Raw genomic sequence first — 22,151 nt, 5'->3', positions numbered from 1 at the left:
GCAATTATTAACACTCCAATTAATATCCCTCCAGCAGCTGCAAATATTACCCAGGTAACCTTGTCACAATTGTGAGAGGCCTGCTTACCCTTCTCCTGCTTCTTATACAGTCATTAGCAGGTCCGTCCTGTCTCCCAAAACTGGGATGCAGCGATAACCTCGGATTTGCTCAATCTACTCCCAGGATCACTAGCAGCTGCTCTATCAGTCAGCAAATCCCCTTGGCCACTCTGTCGGTCAGCCTGTAGGGTATCCTCCTCCCTTACGGGGACTGTGCTGCATGCCAGACGTCTCTGTGCGATTTACCAGCTGCCCCGGCCACGCATACAACTTACAGGCCCTTCCTGTACTGTAAAACATACTGTTTATCTGCGGCTTCAGGAGGTCCTTGCCTACTCCCGCGGTGAGCAGCTGAGAGTGGAGGCTCCTCCAAGGAAAATACTCAGGGTGCACCTAGGGGCATCCGCTCCACAGTCGATCCCACAGCCAAGCAGAGGGACTCCTGGTGCAAGGAATGATGCTATTATAGATTTGTCAGCTTGCCAGAAATCAAGCTCATCATTGCAGCCTTCTGCATAGGCCTCTATGCTATGTTTCCGCCTCTTGTAAATTCTGGTAATGTTTACAATCATCAGTATATTGACTGTTAATAAGGTGAGATGTCCAATGGTACATGGACCTCCCGTTATATGAGATGGAATGCCCTGCCGTGCCCGATCACCACAAATCAAAAAAAAATCCTGAGGGCAATGCCAACGGGGCATTTGTGGAACGTGATTTGTTGTTGGATGTATAATTACACCAAAGAGATGCATTACGATAAAGAGCAGGTGTGGTGTTGACGATTTGTTTCATGGTTTCGTTTTTGCCTGTGTAATTGAACCTTACACATGCTGTTGCTGTTACACTTCCCAGGATATCTAATTCCTGTGGCTCTAGGGGCGCTTGCGGTAAGTAGACAGTCCACCCATCCTAGTTGTCTACCGCGGCACTCGCATTCTTTATTGCCAATTGTTCTCCACTGCCCGTCTGGCTGCTTATTTCAGTCCAATCATTGTTATCTCCCGGGATCCCCAACAGACATGTCGTAAACGGGTCATTAGCAGTAGCCAGGGACAGGCACATCGCTTCTTGTCCTGTCATGTAGGCAAGGGTGACCTGGATGTTGCAGCATAGTTGGATGGAGACCCAGGGCCTGCAATAACCGATGACAGCGGCGAATGTGAGGAGGAGGCCAACCATGGCCTTACCCCCCTTGCTGGTACCCATCTTGGTCCGTGACCTGTGGAGCCACAAGCATACCCTCGACCCCAAGTTATTAGAGGCTGGGGTCCCTCCCAAAGACCTGTATTTAATTTTTTTTACCATTACTAAAGCCTGCTCTGATTGTGGCACCTGTGACAGCACGGATTTCATATTTTTGTAATGTTTTACTATGGGCGGTACCTCTTTGTGAGGAAAGGGTAATGATAGGTGATTCATTACGTAAAGTGCCTTTCCCAACCTGTTCTCTGCTGTTTCCTGGGTGTCTCCCCCTTTTTGTTTATTTGGCAGTGTTTTCAAGGTGCGATGTGTGCGCTCAACAATGGCTTGACCCGTGGGGGAATGAGGAATGCCTGTGATGTGTCGGATACCCCAAGTTCGAAAAAAGGTTTGAAGGGAGTGACTAGTGTAGGCAGGGCCACTGTCGGTTTTTATTTCCTTTGGGATGCCTAGCGCCACGAAAGCAACACAGAAGTGAGCCTGGACATGGCGACTAGTTTCACCCACCGCAACTGCCGCCCAAATAGCATGAGAGAAAGTATCTACCGATACGTGAACATATTTCAAGCGACCAAATTCTGGAATATGCGTTACGTCGGTCTGCCATAAGTGTAAGGACCGTAGACCTCTATGGTTTACCATTAAAGACGGGGTCGAAACATGTTGTTGACAGTCAGGACATGTTTGGACAATCAATTTGGCATCAGTGATCGATATAGCGAATTGTTTCACCAAGACTTTGGCGGATTGATGGAAAAAGGCATGGGATAACCGAGCTTGTTCCAGCACCTTAGGTACCGGGGCAGTCAGGGTCATATTAGTTAGCTGGTCAGCGCGTGCGTTACCCTCTGCAAAAATACTGGGTAACATAGTGTGGCTCCGCATGTGAATAATACAATACAGGTACACTTGCTGCTCTACCAAAAATAACAGCTCCTTAAATTTTAGAAACAAGTTTTCCTTTGGGATATGTCTCAAATGTGCCCTCTCAATGTGCTGAGCGACACCTACAGCATATTGCGAGTCCGATACAATATTCAAAGGTACTGTTGGCCAGCGCTTGAAAGCCATTATAATAGCATGTAATTCAACTATCTGTGGGGAACCTTGGATCCGCTCAACTTGGTGTTGCCACTTTCCACCTTCTTCCCAAGTTACTACAGCTTTGCCTGTTTTCCGGCCCCATCTGTAAAGACTGTCCGCCCATTCATTGGTTGCCGTTGGCACAACGGCCGCTCTTCAATTTTTATATTATTATAAAAGGACAACATTTTATGAGGTGGATGGTGGGTATCAACCTGTCCGTCGAATCCCGTCAACGCTATTTGGAGCTCTAAACTATTCTGCAAGCACCAGGTGACATAGTCTTTTACTACGGGAATTATAATCAGATTGGGCTCTTCTCCCGCTAATTCAACTAATCTCTCACGTCCTTTCTTTATTAGGACGGCGAACATTTCCACTCGCGTTGCAATAGTTTTTGAGGGTTGATGGGGTAAAAAGACCCATTCCAGAACCACTAAGGGGTCCTTACAGGAGGGGTCCCATTGCCCAATAATAGCCACTGGTGGTTGTTCTTGATTACAAATATATAATTGAAGGGAGAGGTTCTCAGTATGGCGGTGGCATTGCTGTGCCGAGATTCTTTCGTTAACCATTTGCAATGCTTTATGAGCCTCCTCATTCCATTGCCTTGGGGCATTAATATCAGTGTCTCCCTTTAATAATTCAAATAGAGGCGCCAATATCGAATTGACTATCCCACACTGTACTCTAATCCAGTTTATATTCCCTAGTAATTTCTGTACATCGTTCAGTATCTTAACATCTGCATTACTGGATATCTGCTGTGGTTGAATGGTTTGCTGTAAAATCTTCCACCCCAGATACTTCCAAGGTGCTTGGGTCTGCACCTTTTCAGGTGCAATTTGGAGTCCTGTTGTCTGTAACACTTGTTTTAAGGCAGGCAGTGCCTCTTGGACCTTATCACCAGATGGTCCAGCTAGTAGGATATCGTCCATGTAGTGGTATATATATATATCTCTGGGAAGCATTGGCATACTGGTTGGATAGCTTTTGCAACAGAGGTTTGACACATAGTTGGGGAGTTTTTCATGCCCTGTGGTAGTACAGTCCAATGATATTGGTCCATAGGCTCCTTCCTATTGATCTTTGGTACCGAGAAGGCAAAACAAGGAGCGTCGTCAGGATGCAAAGGAATTGTGAAAAAACAATCTTTCAAGTCCATAACAACGATGTCCCAATTACGGGGTATCATTGTAGGTGAGGGTAATCCTGGCTGCAAGAAGCCCATGTCCTCGATCACTGCGTTGATTCGTCGCAAATCATGCAGTAATCTCCATTTCCCACTCTTCTTCTTGATGACAAACATTGGTAAAAAAATTGGTAAATTGATCCACCCATACCGGTGATTCCCTTTTCCATGTGAGACGGAGTGTCAGTCGCTCATCAGTGGCCGCTACCGAACATTTTCAGAGGAGGAGATGGTGAACTTACATCGTCCCATCACATTTCACCCCATCAGGCTGATGGGGATATTAGCAATGTAAGGGCATACTGCGCACGTTGTACCTTCTTGGGTTTTTATAGTAAGCATCGTGGCACTCTGAAAGGTGTTTGACATTCCTCCCACTCCAACCAATCTGCCTGTGGGAGTTGTCATGGGCCAAGCAGAGGGCCAGTCTTTAATGGCAATGATGGTAATGTCCGCTCCAGTGTCCACCAGCATCTTGCATTGACTGGAGGGTGGGTGCTCAGAGTTATTCCAAAGGGTAACAGTAAGCATTGGCCGATGCTGAGCTATGTCAGTGGCCCAAAACACCTCAGGGAATCCGGTTGACCCGAATCCTGCTGCTCCCCTGATAGCGTCCACAGCCCTTGGTACTACTGCTCGGAAAAGAATCAATTTAGCAATTCTGGTTCCCTTTGGCATTGACAATGGTGGAGACGGTGTCCAAGCCATAGCTTGGATTTGTCCATTATAGTCGTCATCAATTATCCCCGGCAAAACAAACAATCCGGTCAAAGTTGTACTTGATCGTCCTAGCAGCAATGCACTACAGCCATTCCCAATTGGCCCTTTGACGTTCAATGGAATTTTATGAACGTGAGTACCCCACAAGGTGGCGTCTGGTACTGTGGAGACATCCACTCCGGCACTCCCTCTGGTTCTGGCAGAGAGGGTGTCCACGGTGGTAACCGTGGCAGCGGGGCTGCAGGTGGCGCTGGACCCTGCGTCAGCATTACATTTGGAGCCCTCCCTTGTGGAAGGTTCCTCCTTTGACCGGGAAGGGGGATGCTTGTGTCGTCGCGCGGCCCCAGCCCGCGCTCCTCTTCCCGTTTCCCTGCCGCGGCAGCGAAGGCTGTCCTTCCGCGTTGTATCGAGAGCGGCACTGGCTCGTCCCACATCTGGGACATAAAGCGGGCGGAACTGCCGGTGAGTTGCCCCCTTGCCCCTGCCAGGGGCATGCGAAGACTAGGTGGCTTGGGTCTCCACACCAATAACATTTTTTCTGACCCTTGGGGTCCTGACTGATGGTTAGTGCTGTTGCAAAAGCAGATGCCAGCGATTCGGTATGATGTTCAATAGAACCCACTCGGTTACACACCTCTGTCATCTGAACTAGTGTTGTATTCACGGGCAGAGCCTGTAGCACCTTTTTACAGTTGGTATTTGCATTTTCCACCACTAGCTTTTGTAGCAAGGCATCTTTTGCTTCCTGATTGTCAATCTGCTTATCTAGTGCATCGCGAAGCCAATCTATAAACTGCATGTACGGTTCAGACACCCCTTGCTGGACCTTTGTAAAGGACAGTGCGGGCTTTCCAGTCTCTGGAATTCTTAACATTGTCTGGAGAGCTAGGGTCACAGTCAGCCGGAGGATGTCTGGATCTAGATGTGCCTGAAGGCGTGGATCCCCTATCGGGTCTGTACCCATCAGTTGAGGTATACCGGCTCCGAGAAGTGGATCCCCCAGCTGCCTTTTAAATTTTGGAGCACTGCATGTTCACACAAATCTCTCCATTTATGTTCCCATAATATTTTTGTGATGATATTCTTTTATTTTAATTTTAATATTTTTATATTAATATTTAATATTTTTATATAAAATATTTAAATTTTTTTTTGTGATGATATTTTTAATATTTGTCGTATGTCAAAGGGGGTTAAAAGCTGTCCTGTCATGACATTCTCCAGCAGGGACTGCGTATACCGGGCCAATAACCCATAAGTGGTCACCATCTTATGCAGTTCTTTAATAAGATCCCACTGGAAGAGGTTCCAGTCATTTTGCCCGCGATCCCAAACTTGGACTGGAAAAACAAGCCCTCCCCCCCCCCCCTTCCTTTACTGCTTCTCTCTGAAGTTGTTTCCAACAATCTTGGGGGTCAAAGGGATCCCCCGCGGGCAGTGCCGCTGGCCTTGTGGGCGGCGGCGATGGCGGCACTGACGGCCACTGAGATATTGTCTCCGCCTCTGTTCCCAAGTCTGTCAGGTTTACTTTCTCTGGCGGTACGCAGTCACCGCTTTTTATTTCACCCACCTGCGTAGCCTGAGCGGTCACTGTCTGCGCCCTTTTTTCCGCTTGCCGTGATCTCAATGTCTCAGTTACTAAGCGCCAGGTCGTCATCACCTCAGCAACTCTTGTATCTCCCCACGAGGCAGCATCCCATATAGCTGTCCCTGCGTTTTCCCAAGTTTTTACATCAAATGTCGCCGAAGCTATTGCCGGGGCCCCATTCTTTCATAAGAACTTTAGCAATCGTTTCACTTTATGCAGGTCAAATTTCACTCCTCTTTTTACCAGGAGTTGAGTCAATAACTTAACTATCACCTCCTCATCGGCCGATACATTAGCTCCCATAGTTAATGCCCCAGCCGCTGACCTGCTTCTTGAGGTGATGTCCCGTTATGAAAGCCACGGTCCCGCTGCCAGCTTGAGTCGTTTGGCTGGGGTCCCTCCGGACGCTTCTCTCAGCGTTGCTCTCTTCCCGATCACGTCGGGGTCACCATTTGAAGGGATGAAAGACACGGACTCCCAATGGCTGTTGAACAGGAGACGTTTATTACAATTTTTCTCCACTACATATACTTTCCCCGTAGCCCCAAACGCTGTTCACATGCCTGAATCTGTCATACAATTGGTCAGAGACACTCAGACACGCACCTCAAGCCAGCCAGCAACTGGCCACTGCGCAAAGCTCATCTTTAACACTGCAGCCAAGTTATTTATCTCGACCTTGCTCAAGTTTTTGTTTCTACCACTTACTTCCTCATTATCTTTAGTTCGGGGACGTGTCAAACAGCGCAAGGCTACTTGCAAATTCCTTCCCCTCAGTGGGAACACACTGCTACCCAAGCGTCAGGCTGCGGGGTGTGCCCTACTCTTACACCAGTACAGGACGGCAAAGGTGAGCACACCTGCGGGAGGTGTGCCCAGGTAGAGGAATTCCTCTGCTTAGTGAAAGAGCTCATGGAAGATGTGAGTAGATTGAAGAGTATCAGGGAGTGTGAGGGGGAGATAGACTACTGGAATCACTCCCTACCTTTCCTGAGACAGACAGATAGGATGCATGATATGGAGGATTCCCTAACCTCTCTTTACCTGGCTGAACACAGTGACTTAAAGGATAAGGGGCAATGGTGACAGATTCCTGCCTGGCACAGCAGGTACATCTCCTCAGTGACTATCCCACCTTCCCAGGTGCCCTTGTGTAATAGGTATGAGGCTCTGCAAGTGGAACTGAACAATAATGAGGACAATCATTCATCTATCTTGGAGGTGTTACCAAAGTTAAGTCAGCCTACAGCCTGCGTCAAAACTACTTCCACAAAGAAAAAAAGACGGATCATTGTCATAGGAGACTCCCTTCTGAAGGAAACAGAAGGCCCAATATGCCAACTTGACCGACTTCTTAGGGAAGTCTGCTGCCTCCCTGGGTTAAAGATGTGAAGAGAAAGCTTCCTACCCTGCTGAAGCCCTCAAATTATTATCCATTATTGCTTATTAAATAGGCAGTGACAAAGTTCCAACAAGAAGTCTTGCAGAGGGGTCCTCAGCACCATTTTGATTTTTACCAGGTTCACCCCCATCAGGACAGCCCAGGACAGAAGTCTTTCAAATATAGTTGAAAGGTTGTGGTGGGTTGACCCTGACCAGCAGCCAAACACCCATCCTGCCTTTTGCTCACTCCCCTCTCCTGCGGGATGGGGAAATAACAGAAATAATGTGAGAAGACTCATGCCCTGTATGCTAGGGAGTGTTCTGATAGTCTTTGAGCTTAATGATGGTGACAGTAGGGTTGAGTGTTTATGGGTAAGAATCAGGGGGAAGGCCAATGAGGCCGATGTCATGGTGGGAGTCTGTTATAGACCATCCAAACAGGCTGAAGAGGCAGATGAAGTATTCTATAAGCAGCTAGGAGAAGTCTAGCAATCAATAGTCCTTGTTCTCGTGGGGGACTTCAACTTACCAGATGTCTGATGGAAATACAATACAGCAGAGAGGAAACAGTCTAGAAGGTTTCTGGAATATGAAATGGAGAATGACTGGATGACTGGAGACTTGCTAATGTGATACCTGTCTATAAGAAGGATCGTAAGGAGGGCCCTGGGAACTACAGGCCTGTCCTCGGTGCCAGGAAAGGTGATGGAACAGGTCATCTTGAATGCAATCACACAGCATGTGCAGAACAACCTGGGGATCAGTCAGCATGAGTTTATGAAATGCAAGTCCTGCCTGACCAACCTCATCTCCTTCTATGACCAGGTAACCTGCCTGGTGGATGAGGGAAAGGCTGTTGACGTAGTCTACCTAGACTTCATCAAAGCCTTTGACACGGTCTCCCACAATACTCTCCTGGAGAAGCTGGAAGCCCATGGCTTGGACAGGTACACTCTTTGCTGGGTTAAAAACTGGCTGGATGGCCGGGACCAGAGAGTGGTGGTGAATGGAGTGAAATGCAGCTGGCGACCGGTCACGAGTGGTGTTCCCCAGGGGTCGGTGTTGGGGCCCATCCGCTTTAATATCTTTATTGATGATTTGGATGAAGGAATTGAGTGCACCCTCAGTAAGTTTGCAGACGACACCAAGTTGGGGGGGGGGGGGAGTGTTGATCTGCCAGAGGGTAGGAAGGCCCTGCAGAGGGACCTGGACAGGTTGGGTCGATGGGCAGAGGCCAATGGGATGAGGTTCAACATGGTTAAGTGCAGGGTCCTGCACTTTGGCCACAACAACCCCATGCAACACTACAGGCTTGGGGCAGAGTGGCTGGAAAGCTGTGCAGAGGAAAAGAATCTGGGGGTGTTGGTCGATGCTCACCTGAACATGAGCCGGCAGTGTGCCCAGGTGGCCAAGAAGGCCAATGGCATCCTGGCTTGTATCAGGAATAGTGTAGCCAGCAGGACCAGGGAGGTGATTGCCCCCCTGTACTCTGCTCTGGTGAGGCTGCACCTTTTGTACTGTGTTCTGTTTTGGGCCCCTCACTACAAGAAAGGCATCGAGGCCCTGGAGCGTGTCCAGAGAAGGGCTGTGAAGCTGGTGAAAGGTCTAGAGAACAAGTCTTAAGAGGAGCGGCTGAGGGAGCTAGGGTTGTTTATACTGGAGAAGAGGAGGCTCAGGGGAGACCTTATTGTGCTCTACAGTTACCTTTAAGGAGGCTATAGTGAGGTGGGGGATTGGTCTCTTCTCCCAAGCACCAAGTGATAAGACAAGAGGAAATGGCCTTAAGTTGTGCCAGGGGATGTTTGGGTTGGATATTAGGAAAAATTTCTTCATTGAAAGGGTTGTAAGGCATTGGTAAAATTTGCCCAGGGAAGTGGTTGAGTTACCATCCCTGGAGGTATTTAAAAGACGTGTAGATGTGGTACTTAGGGACATGGTTTAGAGGTAGACTTTGCAGTGCTATCCAGTGGTTGGACTCAATGATCTTAGAGGTTTTTTCCAACCTAAATGATTCTATGATTTTCCTTAGAAGAAACAACAGCTTTTTCTCCTGTTGTTCAACTAATTGACATGGTCCAGTGTGGTGGTTTTTCCCTGCTACGCAGCTGAATTCCATCACAACTGCTCACAGGCAAAACAGACTATAATATATAATATATATATAATAGATAATACATATTTATAGGGAGATTAATATAATTTATTGCCTACCACTAGCAGACTAGAAAAGTGAGAAAGTAAAAGGAAACTAAAAACATTCCCCCCCCCCCCCATCCTTCTAGATCCTCCCCCCGAGCGGCTCAGTGGAACGGGGAATGGGGGTTGCAGTGAGTCCATAGCTCTTTGTCTCCATTGCTCCTTCATGGTCATTCGCTACACCTGCTCCAACGTGGGATCCCTCCCATGGGATGCAGTCCTTCCCAAACTGATCCTATATGGGCTTCCCACAGACAACAGCTCTTCAAGAACTGCTCCAATATTGGTCTGTACCACAGGGTCCATCCTTCAGGAGCAAACTGCTCCAACATGGGTCCCCCATGGGTGGCAGCTCCCACCAGATCAGCTGCTCCTGCGTGGGTTCCTCTCCATGGGCTACAGGTCCAGCAGAAGTGTCTTATTGGTCTTATTTAAACTAAAAAATGTAATACAATCACATTACATGATAATACTGTGAATTGCTCATTAATGTACATGGGCTGTGTTTGTCCATTTGTAGGCTATTTGTATTACATATTAAGTAATGTGGGCTAAGTAAGGCTGAGGTCACTTAGGTTATCTAGTCTGGAGAAAAGAAGGCTAAGAGGTGACCTCATTGCTCTGTATAAGTTCCTGAGGAGGGGAAATTGAGAGGGAGGTGCCTGTCTCTTCTCCCTGGTAACTGATGACAGATGACAGGACACGCAGGAATGGCACAAAGTTGTGCCAGGGGATATTCAGACTGGATATTAGGAAAAAAATGCTTTACTGTGAAAGTGGTCAAACACTGGAACAGGCTTCCTAGAGAGGTGGTTGATGCCCCATGCCTGTCGGTGTTCAAGAGGCATTTTGACAATCCCCTCACATATACGCTTTAGCTTTTGGTTAGCCCTGAAGAGGTCGGGCAGTTAGACTAGATGGTCTTTGTAGGTCCCTTCCAACTGAAATATTCTATTCTATTCTATTCTATTCTATTCTATTCTATTCTATTCTATTCTATTCTATTCTATTCTATTCTATTCTATTCTATTCTATTCTATTCTATTCTATTCTATTCTATTCTACGTATTACAGCCTATGGATAAACACAACAACCCCATTTTTTGCCTAATAAACAAATCTCTTTTCAAGTGAGGTGCTTAAAAATCTAAAAAAAATGATATTTTAAGATCGAATAATAACTGCTTCAAAGCAATAGAAAACATGGTACTTTGGTTTCGTTTCCTCTTTGTTTCTTACTCTCTCAGCTTCCATTTGACTGCCCTTTCCACTACTTATTCTTGTAGTCCCAAGCCTGACAATTTCTGAATTTTTTACTAGAAAAACTATGAATGAAAGAAGTTGAAAATTCTTCTATGAAAACCAATATGAACCATTGCAATGTATTTGCATTTTTTCCGTTGTACTTTTGTGTGTGCTTTATTTGATGCCCATTTTCATACTTCGGGTTGCTTGCTCTTATTTTCTTTCAACTAAGTTGAAAGACATGAAAATAAAAATACTCATTAGTTTGGCTAAGAAGTGTATATAATCCTTTTCATTTAATTGTTCAGTCTTTAAGAATAATTTGTCTTTTGTTTTCATGTTTACCATGTGTTGTAACAGGAGCAGGCTTCCTGGGTGTGTCAGTGTGATGACAGTATAGTTCAAACACTAGAAACAGATTTCAAGATGATTCTACAGCAGCAGAGCACTCTGGAGCAGTGGGCTGCCTGGCTTGATCATGTAATGATGCAAGCATTGAAACCATATGAAGGAAGACCCAGCTTTCCTAAAGCAGCACGACAATTTCTTTTAAAATGGTCTTTCTACAGGTAGCTTTTACTAGTCTTCTAAATTATTTTAACTATTTTATTATTTTCTGAAATGTATACTGTAATAACGTTGACAAAATTAAAAAAAAAAAAAACTTCAGGCAATAGTCTGAAAAGCTGTTTCATTTTTCCAGGAAAATTAGTGTTGTTAATATTAAACTTGAGACTATGTAACTCAGCAGTGGATGAAATAATCCTTGTATATTATTTTAAGTCTTGTGCAAATGTAATGAGGTTAGAAATCACAAAATCTGAAGCGCATTCAGGAGACATAACAATAAGAACATGCTGGTCTGAGCATCCCAAGGATATTCAAAATCTTGAAGAACTGTGGTAGCTAGCTCAGACGATAAGAGGGCGGTGAAGGAGAAAGGGGGAGTGAACAAGTAGGAAAAAATGTCTCCCCCTGTCCCTTCCATAGATTGGCTCCCTGACGAAAAAAGGCAATAGGTGTAATAGTTGATAGTTTCTGAGATATGGTTTCCAAAGTATGGAGTCAATGACATTGCTGAGTACAAATACCAGGTTAGTGTCATGACCAGAAATTTCATCATATCATAAGCCATTGTTACACCGCACAGTACCATAACAATCTTAAACCAGGGCCCGGAAAGGATAAACAGCATGACAGGGAGCACATACAGAAAGTAACGCGCTATAAAACTCAATTTGGAAACAGGCACAGCAGACTGGAGATTAAAGCAATCAACATTGTGACTAGCAACTATTAAGCAGGTCCAATACTTATACCAATTTCAGTTTAACACACTCTGGTCAAATCTGTCGATATCTCAACCCTTCGTGCCCCACGTTGGGCGCCAAAAAGGACTGTTGTGGTTTAACCCGGCTGGCAGCTAAACACCACACAGCCGTTCGCTCACCCTCCCCCCTCCCTCTCTGGGATGGGGGAGAGAAACGGGAAAGTGAAGCCTGTGAGTTGAGATAAAGACAGTTTATTAAGACAGGAAAATAATAATAATAATAATAATTATAATGATAATAGTACTAGTACTAATAATGTGTACGAAACAAGTGATGCACAGTGCAATTGCTCACCACCCGCTGACCGATGCCCAGCCTATCCCCGAGCAGCCGGCCCCCCCACCCCGGCCAGCCACCCCTATATATTGTTTAGCATGACGTCAGATGGTATGGAATACCCCTTTGGCCAGTTTGGGTCAGCTGTCCTGGGTCTGTCCCCTCCCAGCTCCTGCTGCACCCCCAGCCTGCTCGCTGGCAGGACAGAGCGAGAAGCTGGAAAGTCCTTGGCTTAGTGTAAGCACTGCTCTGCAACAATTAAAACATCAGCATGTTATCAGCACTCTTCTCCTCCTAATCCAAAACATAGAACCCTACCAGCTACTAGGAAGAAAATTAACTCTATCCGAACTGAAACCAGGACAGAATTTTATCCTGAGTTAGAAACATGCTATGAAACACTTTGCGTTGAATAGCTATATAATTTTAAAGACAATATCCTTAATAATATTAATTAAAATACCATGATTTCGGTTTTTATTATGTAGGGAAGACAAAATCTTTTTTAGTGTTTAAAAACCCGTTAAAAAAAAAATCCCATGTCAGCTACTACTGTAGCAGTTATCATAGTAAAGCTAGCTTTTTTTGATTCCAAAATGATACACTGTAGCATCTACTTTATGAAAGTATCATATGGATGTTTTTGTCCACAATCTGTATTTGTCTATTTTAAGATATAAACAAACTTATTTTTGCATTATTTATGTTCTACAAGTTTAAAAGCAATACCAATTAACACCTTAGTACTAGGAATATGAGCTCACCAGGCATAATATTTTAAATGACTACTTAGTTTAAAAATAAATAATCTTAATACAGTTGTATTTTTTTAAATTTTAACAAAGAACTTTCTTCCACTGTGGTCAGGTTTTACATGTGCTCACGTATTGGTAATTGTGCATATAACAAAACAAAACCCTTCCTGTCTTTTTAAAAATTTAGCTTCTAGTTGTGTAATGTGGTGTCCAACAATGCTTTCGGAGAAAGGGGAGAAGCAAATAATTGGCTTTCCTGGACATGTCTTTCTGAAGACATCATAAATCAGATGTTTGTGGTTAGCATTAATTTTAAAAATAGCATTTTTGAAGTGCATATTCCACTGCATATTAATAAATTATGAAAGAATTGTTATATTTATTTCATAAATATTTCTTTTCATATTTAAATAGCTCAATGGTGATTCGAGATTTAACCTTACGCAGTGCTGCTAGCTTTGGCTCTTTTCATCTGATCCGCTTGCTTTATGATGAGTACATGTTTTACTTAGTAGAACATCGTGTTGCTCAGGCAACAGGAGAGACACCTATTGCAGTTATGGGAGAGGTAAGATACCATACAAGATAATGGATTGGTGGATTTAGTGATCGATTTGGATATGCATCTACATTTTTTTTAATGTTTAAGTGGAACTATGGGATATTTTGTAATATAACTTAATATAACTGTTGCAGATTGAATCTCAAATATATTTGGCATCTTCAAATTTGGGTTCCTAAAGTTATATACCTTAAACCATGTTTCCTTGGCTGATTTTTTTTCACAGTACTAAAAATCACAATGACTTCTAACACTAATTTTCTGCAAGTGAGCTTGTTCATAAAAAAAAGCAGATCAAGCTACTAGGTAGATACCTACATTCTTGAGTTCTGGAAAAGTAAATAGTTTATATGAAAATAATAAAGTAAGAGATTAATAGGAAACTTGTTTTTAAGGATATGTTTTTACATGTATTTACACACACTTAATTCCAGTACAAATATTTACACAACTGAGTACTAACTTCAGAAGGGTAGCTCATGTGCAGAAGTTAGTTTTGCTTAAATGGTACTGTTCACGTGTATTGTTTCTTTGTGGCAAGGTTCTGGTAGTGGGGGGGTGGGGGTTGGAATTGGGCTGCAGGAGTGGCCTCTGAGAAGAGGTAAAGGGCTGCCCTGGGCTGGACACAGCTGGTTCCACTGAAGTGGAAACACTGAGGTCCAGGAGGTCCACTCAGCAGTGGACCTATCACAGGCTGATCCAATCAGTAAAGTTTGGGGTGCCTCTGTGAAAACATATTTAAGAAAGGGCAGTAAATATCAACTGGACAGGCACAGGAGGAGGGAATAAGAGTGAGAAACAACAGAGCAGTAGGAGATGCTCCATGGTGGAGCAAATATTCCCTGCAACCTGTGGAGGATCCACCCCAGAGCAGATATTCCCTGCAGCCCATAGAGAACCTTCAGAGCAGATGGAGGAATTCCCAAAGGAACTTCAACCTGTGGAGAACCCATGCTGAAGCAGATTTGCATGATAGGATTTCAGCTTGTGGAGAACCCATGCTGGAACAAAGAAAAAACATGAGAAGGAAGGCGTGTCAGAGAGAAACTGCTATGTAATGACCACAACCCTCCCTGCACCGGCTATTGCCTCAGTGAAGGGACTGAATGTAACATGCAGCAAGAACACAGGGAGAAGCGAAGTGCTTGGAGTGAAGTTGAGCTGGGGAAATGGGGAGGAAAGATGTTTTCCCTAAGCATGTAATTTTTTTTTTGTTTCCCACTACACAAATCAGTAATTAAATATTTATTTTAATCAGTAATAAATTATTTTCCAGTAATTAGTAAGTGGTCTCCCTGTTTTTATCTCCACCCATGAGCTTTCTCAGTCCCATTCTTCCTATTTTCTCTCCCATCCCACAGTGGGGGGGGTGGGGAAGTAAGCAAGCAGATGGGTGAGTGGTCTCAACTTAGAACCATTGTCTTACATGTGTCCGTGGTATTTGCAAACTGAAGTTTACCTCAGACATCTTCTCTTCAGTAGATCACCTAACCTTTAATTTTCATATCATAGAATCATAGAACAGCTTGGGTTGGAAGAGACCTTAAAGATCATCTAGTTCCAACCCCCCCCCGCCATGGGCAGGGATGCCACCCACTAGATCGGGTTGCCCAGGGCCTTGTCCAGCCTGGCCTTGAACACCTCCAGGGATGGGGCATCCACAATCTCTCTGGGCAACCTGTTCCAGTGCCTCACTACCCTCTGAGTGAAGAATTTTCTCCGAACATATCATCTAAATCTCCCATCTTTTAGTTTAAAACCATTCTCCCTTGTCCTGTCATCTGACTGAGCAAAGAGTCGCTCTCCATCTTTTTTATAAGCCCCTTTAAGTACTGAAAGGATGCAATGAGGTCACCCCAGAGCCGTCTCTTCTGTAGGCTGAACAGCCACAGCTCTCTCAGCTTTTCTTCATAGGAGAGGTGCTCCATCCTTCTGATCATCTTTGTGGCCCTCCTCTGGACCCACTCGAACAGATGAACATCCTTCTTGTGCCGGGGACCCCAAACCTGGATGCAGTCATCGGGAGCCATAGCCATGTACCTGTTCAATTTCATCAGGTAGTCTCGAACCTGCTCTTCACTTACAGTGGGTGGGACTTTGCTTCCCCAGCCCTCATCTACAGCTTCAGGGAAACGAGAGATATGAGAAGCCATATGGGAAGCAATGTACCTATAGAATTCCTTCTTGTTATTCTTTGCATCCCTTGCCAAGCTCAGTTCCATCTGTGCCTTGGCTTTCCTGATCCCATCCCTGTACATCCGGACTGCACCCCTGTACTCTTCCCAGGCCGCATGTCCTTGCTTTCACTGCCTGTTCATTTCCTTCTTCCACTTCAGATTTTTGCACAGCCACCCCGGTTTCCTGCCCTCCCCACTCACTTCCTTACACAGGGGGATGAAGAGTTCTTGTGCTCTAAGGAAAAAATCCTTAAAGAGTTGCCAACTCCGTTCATCTCCTTTGTCCGTAAGGACAGTGTTCCAGTTTTGTCCACTAGGTCTTTAAATAGCTTTAAGTTTGCCCTTCAGAAGTTCAGGATGCTGACCTTGTTCTTTGCCAGGCCCATATTCCTCGAGATCACAAACTCAACCAGGGCATGGTCACTGCAGCCCAGACTGCCTCCAATCTTGACCTCTTTAATGAGCTCGTTTGCATTATTAAGCACCAGGTCCAGTAATGCTTCTCCCCTGGTTGGTTTATCTAATACCTGGACCAGGAAGTTATCCTCAACACACTCTAGGAATCTCCTGGATTGCTTACAGCCTGCAGTGTAGTTTTCCCAGCAGACATCTGGGTGGTTGAAGCCCCCCATCAGGATGAGAGTATGTGAGTGTGACACGCTTCGTGTAGTTGAAGCAAGAATGCCTCATCCACTGGCTCCCCTTGATCAGGCGGCCTGTAGTAGACCCCAACCACAAGTTGTCCTTTATTGGTCTGGTCCTTAACTTTTACCCACAAGCTCTCAACCTGTCTGTGGCTGTTTCTCAGAGGCATCTCTTCACAATCAATTCCTTCCGTAACATAGAGGGCAACATCCCCACCCCTCCTTCCCTGTCTATCTCTTCTGAAGAACTTTTTCCAGTTATGTGATCCATCCCACCACGTTTCCATGATAGCAATCAGGTCATACTTTCTAATTGCACCATTGTTTCCAACTCCTGCTTGTTTCCCATGCTTTGTGCATTGGTGTAGAGGCACTTCAGCTGGGCTATCGGTTGCAGCACCTTTTCAGAGGAACCCTTCCTAATTGCTTTGGAACAGCTCACAAGTATTTCCCTGTTGTTTCCTAAAGTGACAATGTTCCCAGGTTTGCTTTCATCACTCAGAGGTACATCCCCTTTTGTGAGAGTTGCTTAAGAATCCACATTATCTCAGGAGTTATCACCAAGGAATTGTACTTTTAAAGTGTTACAAAATGGACAGATGTGGACATATAATAAATGATTCACCTGGAATGGAATGGAAAATGAACTGGTATACTATGGACATGACTGCAGCCACATGCATGCATTTTCATACTAGCCACAAGCTATTGGAGCATAATATTGGCTTCATCGTAGATAATCTAAGGTCATGTTTGTGTAGGACTGCATCTATGCTTTTTATTGTTTATTTTGCAGTTTGGTGATTTAAATGATACATTCCCTGGAAATATGAATAAAGGTAAGCAGTCAACTCTCTAAAATGTTTAATTTTATACAGAACTAATGTGTGTCTTGGAGGAAAACAAGTCCTTATTTTTTGAAAATACAGTAAAGCAGAATCTAATGTGTATATTACTATTATATGTGTACAATATGCTATACATGATAAACAGTATATAATAATAACTAGAATGCTGTAGATAAGGTTCTTAACAAGAAAATATTTTTTTAATATTTATTATTTACGTAAGAAATTTTCAAAATTTCGCCCAGAATTTAGCTGTATATCCTTGTGAGAGAGCTGAAGGAGATGGACAGTTGGAAAAATTAAGATATGATGAGCATGCACATATACCTACATTTGTAGTGAATGATGATTTTGATAAGTGAAGATGGCAGAATTGGGTCCAAGCACTTGCCAAATAACTTGCTAATTGTTACTGAAGAATCTAGTAAGACGTGAGTTTATGTCCTCTTGGTAAACTGTAGGCTTAGTTTGTTCTCAGTTCTTACACTGGTTGTATGATTTGGGGCAAGTCACAACCTCTCTTCAGTTCAGTTTCCTTATCTATAAAATGAGATAGCATTAGAGAGAGTTCATTAACCTATTTATCTGTAGAATTTATTGACTTTTCCCAGTAAAATCTTAAGCTTTCAATTTCTACTTTATCAGGTTTCTACACTTCCCTGTGTTTTCGTATTTCATGTTATTTGCAAAATAAAGGCCCTTGTATTTAGATTTTTCCCTTTTGTGCTATTTTTTCTTGGTTGTTTTTTTGTGTAGATGAGGGCAGTGAAGTTGAAAGTGAAATAGAAGACATGGATGAAAATGGAGAGCCACAAGACAAGAGGGAGAAAACAGAACTGAACCAGGTGGGCTGTGTGCAGCAGCCAGCGCTTGAGAGTGGAGTAGAGCAGAACCTCCTAAACCCACTTCATAATGAGCACATTGTTGCAAATACTCAGACTGTCAGACAATGCACTGCTACTGGAAATACATATACTGCAGTCTAATACTGAAGCACCACACTTACACACAACTACATTAGCCCTGTTGACGCTGGACTAAATGTGGGGCGTGGAGAAAATCGGTCTGAAAGTTGACATCACATTTTTAGCTATGCTGAACATTACCTTTTATTACAGTTGTGAAAAGAAATGGGTGTATGTATGTTGCCAGGTATTTAAAAAAAAATGTAAGCAAAATCATTTTACATTGGATACTCAATGAGTTTTCCTCATTTCAAGTGTCAAGGAAGATTTTTTCCAAGCTTTGAATGTTAATGCTTTTGTCCTCTTATAATTAAAGTAACTTAATTTTTTTCATAGTTTTAAAAATTATGTTAATGTTAATTGTCATTATTATTTCATATACATGGATTTTTAATTAGGTGCACTTCTGTAAAATATCAAAATAAATACTTTATTGTATTTTTACTGGAGGCATACTCATTTGAGTATGAGTTGAGTTATGCATAAAATTTGTCATAAAAGGTGCTTTTCATTGAACAGAACTAGAAGACACTATTTTGATGAAATTGCAATCATTCAGGGGGTATTATTATGATAATGCTGGAGGATTGGGAAGATTTACCATTTTCTTTCTGTAAGGAAGAAGTGTTTTCACTGCATTTACAAATGCAGAATGATAGAATTGTAAAAATGCGGTAACGTGTACACTGTAGGCATACCAAATTATCTGATCACCATGTAAACAATACAAGCTTCCTTTAAAATCCACAGCTCCAGATTTTATTTGCGTGCCAGTTCCTCTGGTTTTGGAGACTACTGGTTCTATATTTGGGACCACTGCACAGATGCTTTTGGTGGTTGAGTGGTATTGTAGAAACTGAACCTGAAAAGAAGTGACTTTATTTTTTATTTTTTTTTAAGTGTATATGCTACTTATGCTGAACTGGACATACAAGAAAACATTCAATTTGGATGACTTTCTTCTATTCCAAGTATTTTCCTACTAATTCAATCTGCTGCTCTCATAAAAGATAATTTATGGAATGTAAGGAATGTAGCAACCCACATAATTTTCTTTTCAAAATATATTTCCTGATTCTTAAAGTAAATTTAAATTTTTACAAAACTTTAATAAAGTACTATAACTAGCACACCTCACTTGTACTTATTTCCAATTGCATAGAATTTGAATAGGTGGCTAGATGGACCACTGCCATTTAAGAATGTACATCAGGGATCATTGTACCTCGGCTATTACATGGTGCCTTAAACAGAACTGAAGCTAAGATTAGTATTTTTTTGTTATTCTTAATAACTGTTAATTTTTTTCATTAAATGTTTTTTTTTTCATGAAAATGTTATTTTTTTCGTGAAAATTTCAAATGAGGTTTATGGTCATTTATCTCTAAATTCATCTGTGCACTGAATCCTCATAGTTTTTGTTCCCCCAAATATCACTGTCATTTTTTCCTTAGAAATCAGCACCCTTCACCAAAAATCCTAAAAGTAACCCATGATAAATATTTACTCCCTTTCATTATATGATTTTAATATGTAAAAAAGAATGAACTATTCACCATTTTCCATTTTTAACATAAGTTTTTTATGCTATAGTATTGTAGTATGATGTGTATTTCAAATTTTGTATTGACAAAACTTAAATGTTTACTTATCATAGTCCTTTATTGGTAGAATGTTGGATTTGTTGTTGGTGAGAGAAGTATGTAAATCTAGATTGCTAAGAAGAGGTTGGACCTGAATATCTCCGGACTGACATTTTGAATAGTTGTTCACTGTTCATATAGTGCAAAAAGAAAATAATATATTCACACAAATAATGTATTTCATGTATTCTAATAGCAATTATCAAAAAAATGGAACTATCCCTGATTCAAATAACTGAATGAAGTTTTTATTTCTATGTTTATCAGTTGACCATTCTCTCAAATGAAATAATATTATCCCCACTTTAACAAATATTTAAAGGAATTCAGTTGCTTTAAGCTGATGTGTATACTTAAAGGTTTGAGAATTTTCTGCTTTGCTTTTATGTTTACTGAAATTTTAATCAAATGTACTCATATGAATCAATTTGCACACCTTTGCTATTTTTTAATAGATAGGTACTGTTAATGATTTAAGACAGAGATATGGATACCTCAATCCAAATTATGTAGCATGCAGCACGTGGCTGAATTACCACATCAACTATGAAGTCTGCTTAACTCTTTTAGAGCTCTAAAAAGCTGTAGCAAGTATCCGCAGGTTAGACATTATAAGAACTCATATGATTTTGGGGTTTTACCTGATCTTGATGTGGAATTCAAAATAATTATTTTAGTGACATTTCTCCCATATAACTTAGTGAATACTGTTGGGAATGGGTGTTGTTAAATTACTTTTTAAATCACAGGGCCCAATTTTCACAAGTTTCATATTTATGAAAAGTTGTTGGTACATTTTCATATTTCCCATCATAAACCAGTTTTTAAAATCCCTCTTTTCAGTTATCTATTTCTGTATTTTATTATTATAGTGTAATATGCTTTGTGCACCCTCTTTTAATGTTTCATTAAAAAACGGAGTATATTCTTTAAATTGTTTACTTACAAAGTCATGATGTACAGCGTTTCTGTCTTTAGCTCACAAATGTGTAAAATGTGCTGGTGTACTGTCACTGAAGAATGCATGGGTCTATAAAACGTTTCAATTTAAACCAAAGCATTTTTAAATGTATGAAATACTGTTTTGGTTCAAAATATTTTCAACAGAAGACCTAATCTGATATATTTGTGGTTATCACCAACTGACATCAGCATTGTTTAGAAAAACATGTATATTAGCTAGAGCTACATTGCAATTTAATGTAATTTATAGAGTGGATTTACAAAACAAAATAACCTTTTATAGTAATGAAAAAAATTGTGAAAATTTAACTTTTTTAATAACGTAGGTATTTTTGGTAATTCATATGACAGTGATTTCAGAGTTTAAAACATTAATTTGAGAGATCAGTGTAAACTTCTGAAAATTGCATTCTTGTCTGTAGAACAGGAAAATATCATGTCTATGGTTTAAAAACAGGTCAGTGAATGGTATTCTAGTATATTTGCTAATTTGGTGATTAAAAGAAAAAAATGTAATAGAAGCATAAACAAAATACTTAGTTTTAGCATTAGAAAATTAATTTAATGTAATGCTTTGCATTAACCCTTTGAGTATTGTAAGGATAAGAACAAAATTTTTTAGATAGGTTAATTAGATCACTGAAAATACTCTATACATCTAAGTAGCTGATCATGCTGCAGAAAATATTTTTTATTTTCTAAATTAAATACTTGCATATTAGACAGAAGTGGTTTTGTTATAGAAGGCTCAATAGGCTAAATTATTCACTGCTATCAACTTGTGCTGTCTGGTGCAAAACACTACTTCTGCTCTTTTGTTTTCATAATTGCATTAATATCTCAAGAAATCAAATATGTAGCTCTACAGACATAAGTTGTCTACTTTAAGAGTCCTTTACAAGATGGAGGTTTAGAAAGAAATATGTATACTATTTTGAAAATCACTTCAGGGTAGTATTAAAATACTCTAATACTGTCGATGAAAATCTTTAGAAATAAAAACAAAACTGCTTAATTAAAAGAATAAATTTTACAGAACTGTTGGTATGTTTGCAGTCAAATTTTCTGCAGTCTATCTGATAGATACAAAAAGGAGAGTGTTGTATTCATATTACTTTTAACTTTCGGTCACTGTGCTATTGACTAATAGAAAGACAGAGGTACTATATTCAGTTTCCTCTACAGGGATGCAGCAGTTTGGATGAATGTCAGAATTAAAAACAAACAAAAAACAAAACAAAACAAAACAAAAAAAAAACACCTTGAAATTGGACCTGCCTTCTGCTGTGTTGAAAAACTTTTTTTTTTTTTTTATTG

The 22,151-nt window shown here is 41.8% G+C and overlaps 1 protein-coding gene across 4 annotated transcripts in view; it reads left to right on the top strand.

Annotated features, from left to right (window-relative positions):
• The window catches only part of LOC136789464 (transcription factor RFX3-like), a 232,222-nt gene extending 212,116 nt beyond the window's left edge, over window positions 1-20,106 (top strand). For all 4 annotated transcript variants that reach the window (XM_066989527.1, XM_066989526.1, XM_066989524.1 and 1 more), the window contains 4 exons: window positions 11,031-11,239; window positions 13,447-13,600; window positions 17,212-17,254; window positions 18,020-20,106. In XM_066989527.1, coding sequence (XP_066845628.1) covers window positions 11,031-11,239; window positions 13,447-13,600; window positions 17,212-17,254; window positions 18,020-18,249 — 636 coding nt within the window. In that variant the 3' untranslated portion in view covers window positions 18,250-20,106. The remainder of the gene's footprint in view (window positions 1-11,030; window positions 11,240-13,446; window positions 13,601-17,211; window positions 17,255-18,019) is intronic.
• The last annotated feature ends 2,045 nt before the right edge of the window (window positions 20,107-22,151 follow it).

Source organism: Anser cygnoides, unplaced genomic scaffold, assembly GCF_040182565.1.
Source record: "Anser cygnoides isolate HZ-2024a breed goose unplaced genomic scaffold, Taihu_goose_T2T_genome scaffold_46_1, whole genome shotgun sequence".
NCBI lineage: Eukaryota > Metazoa > Chordata > Aves > Anseriformes > Anatidae > Anser > Anser cygnoides.
The sequence above is the reverse complement of the archived record's forward strand: the minus strand, read 5'-3'. Positions and strand labels throughout refer to the sequence as shown.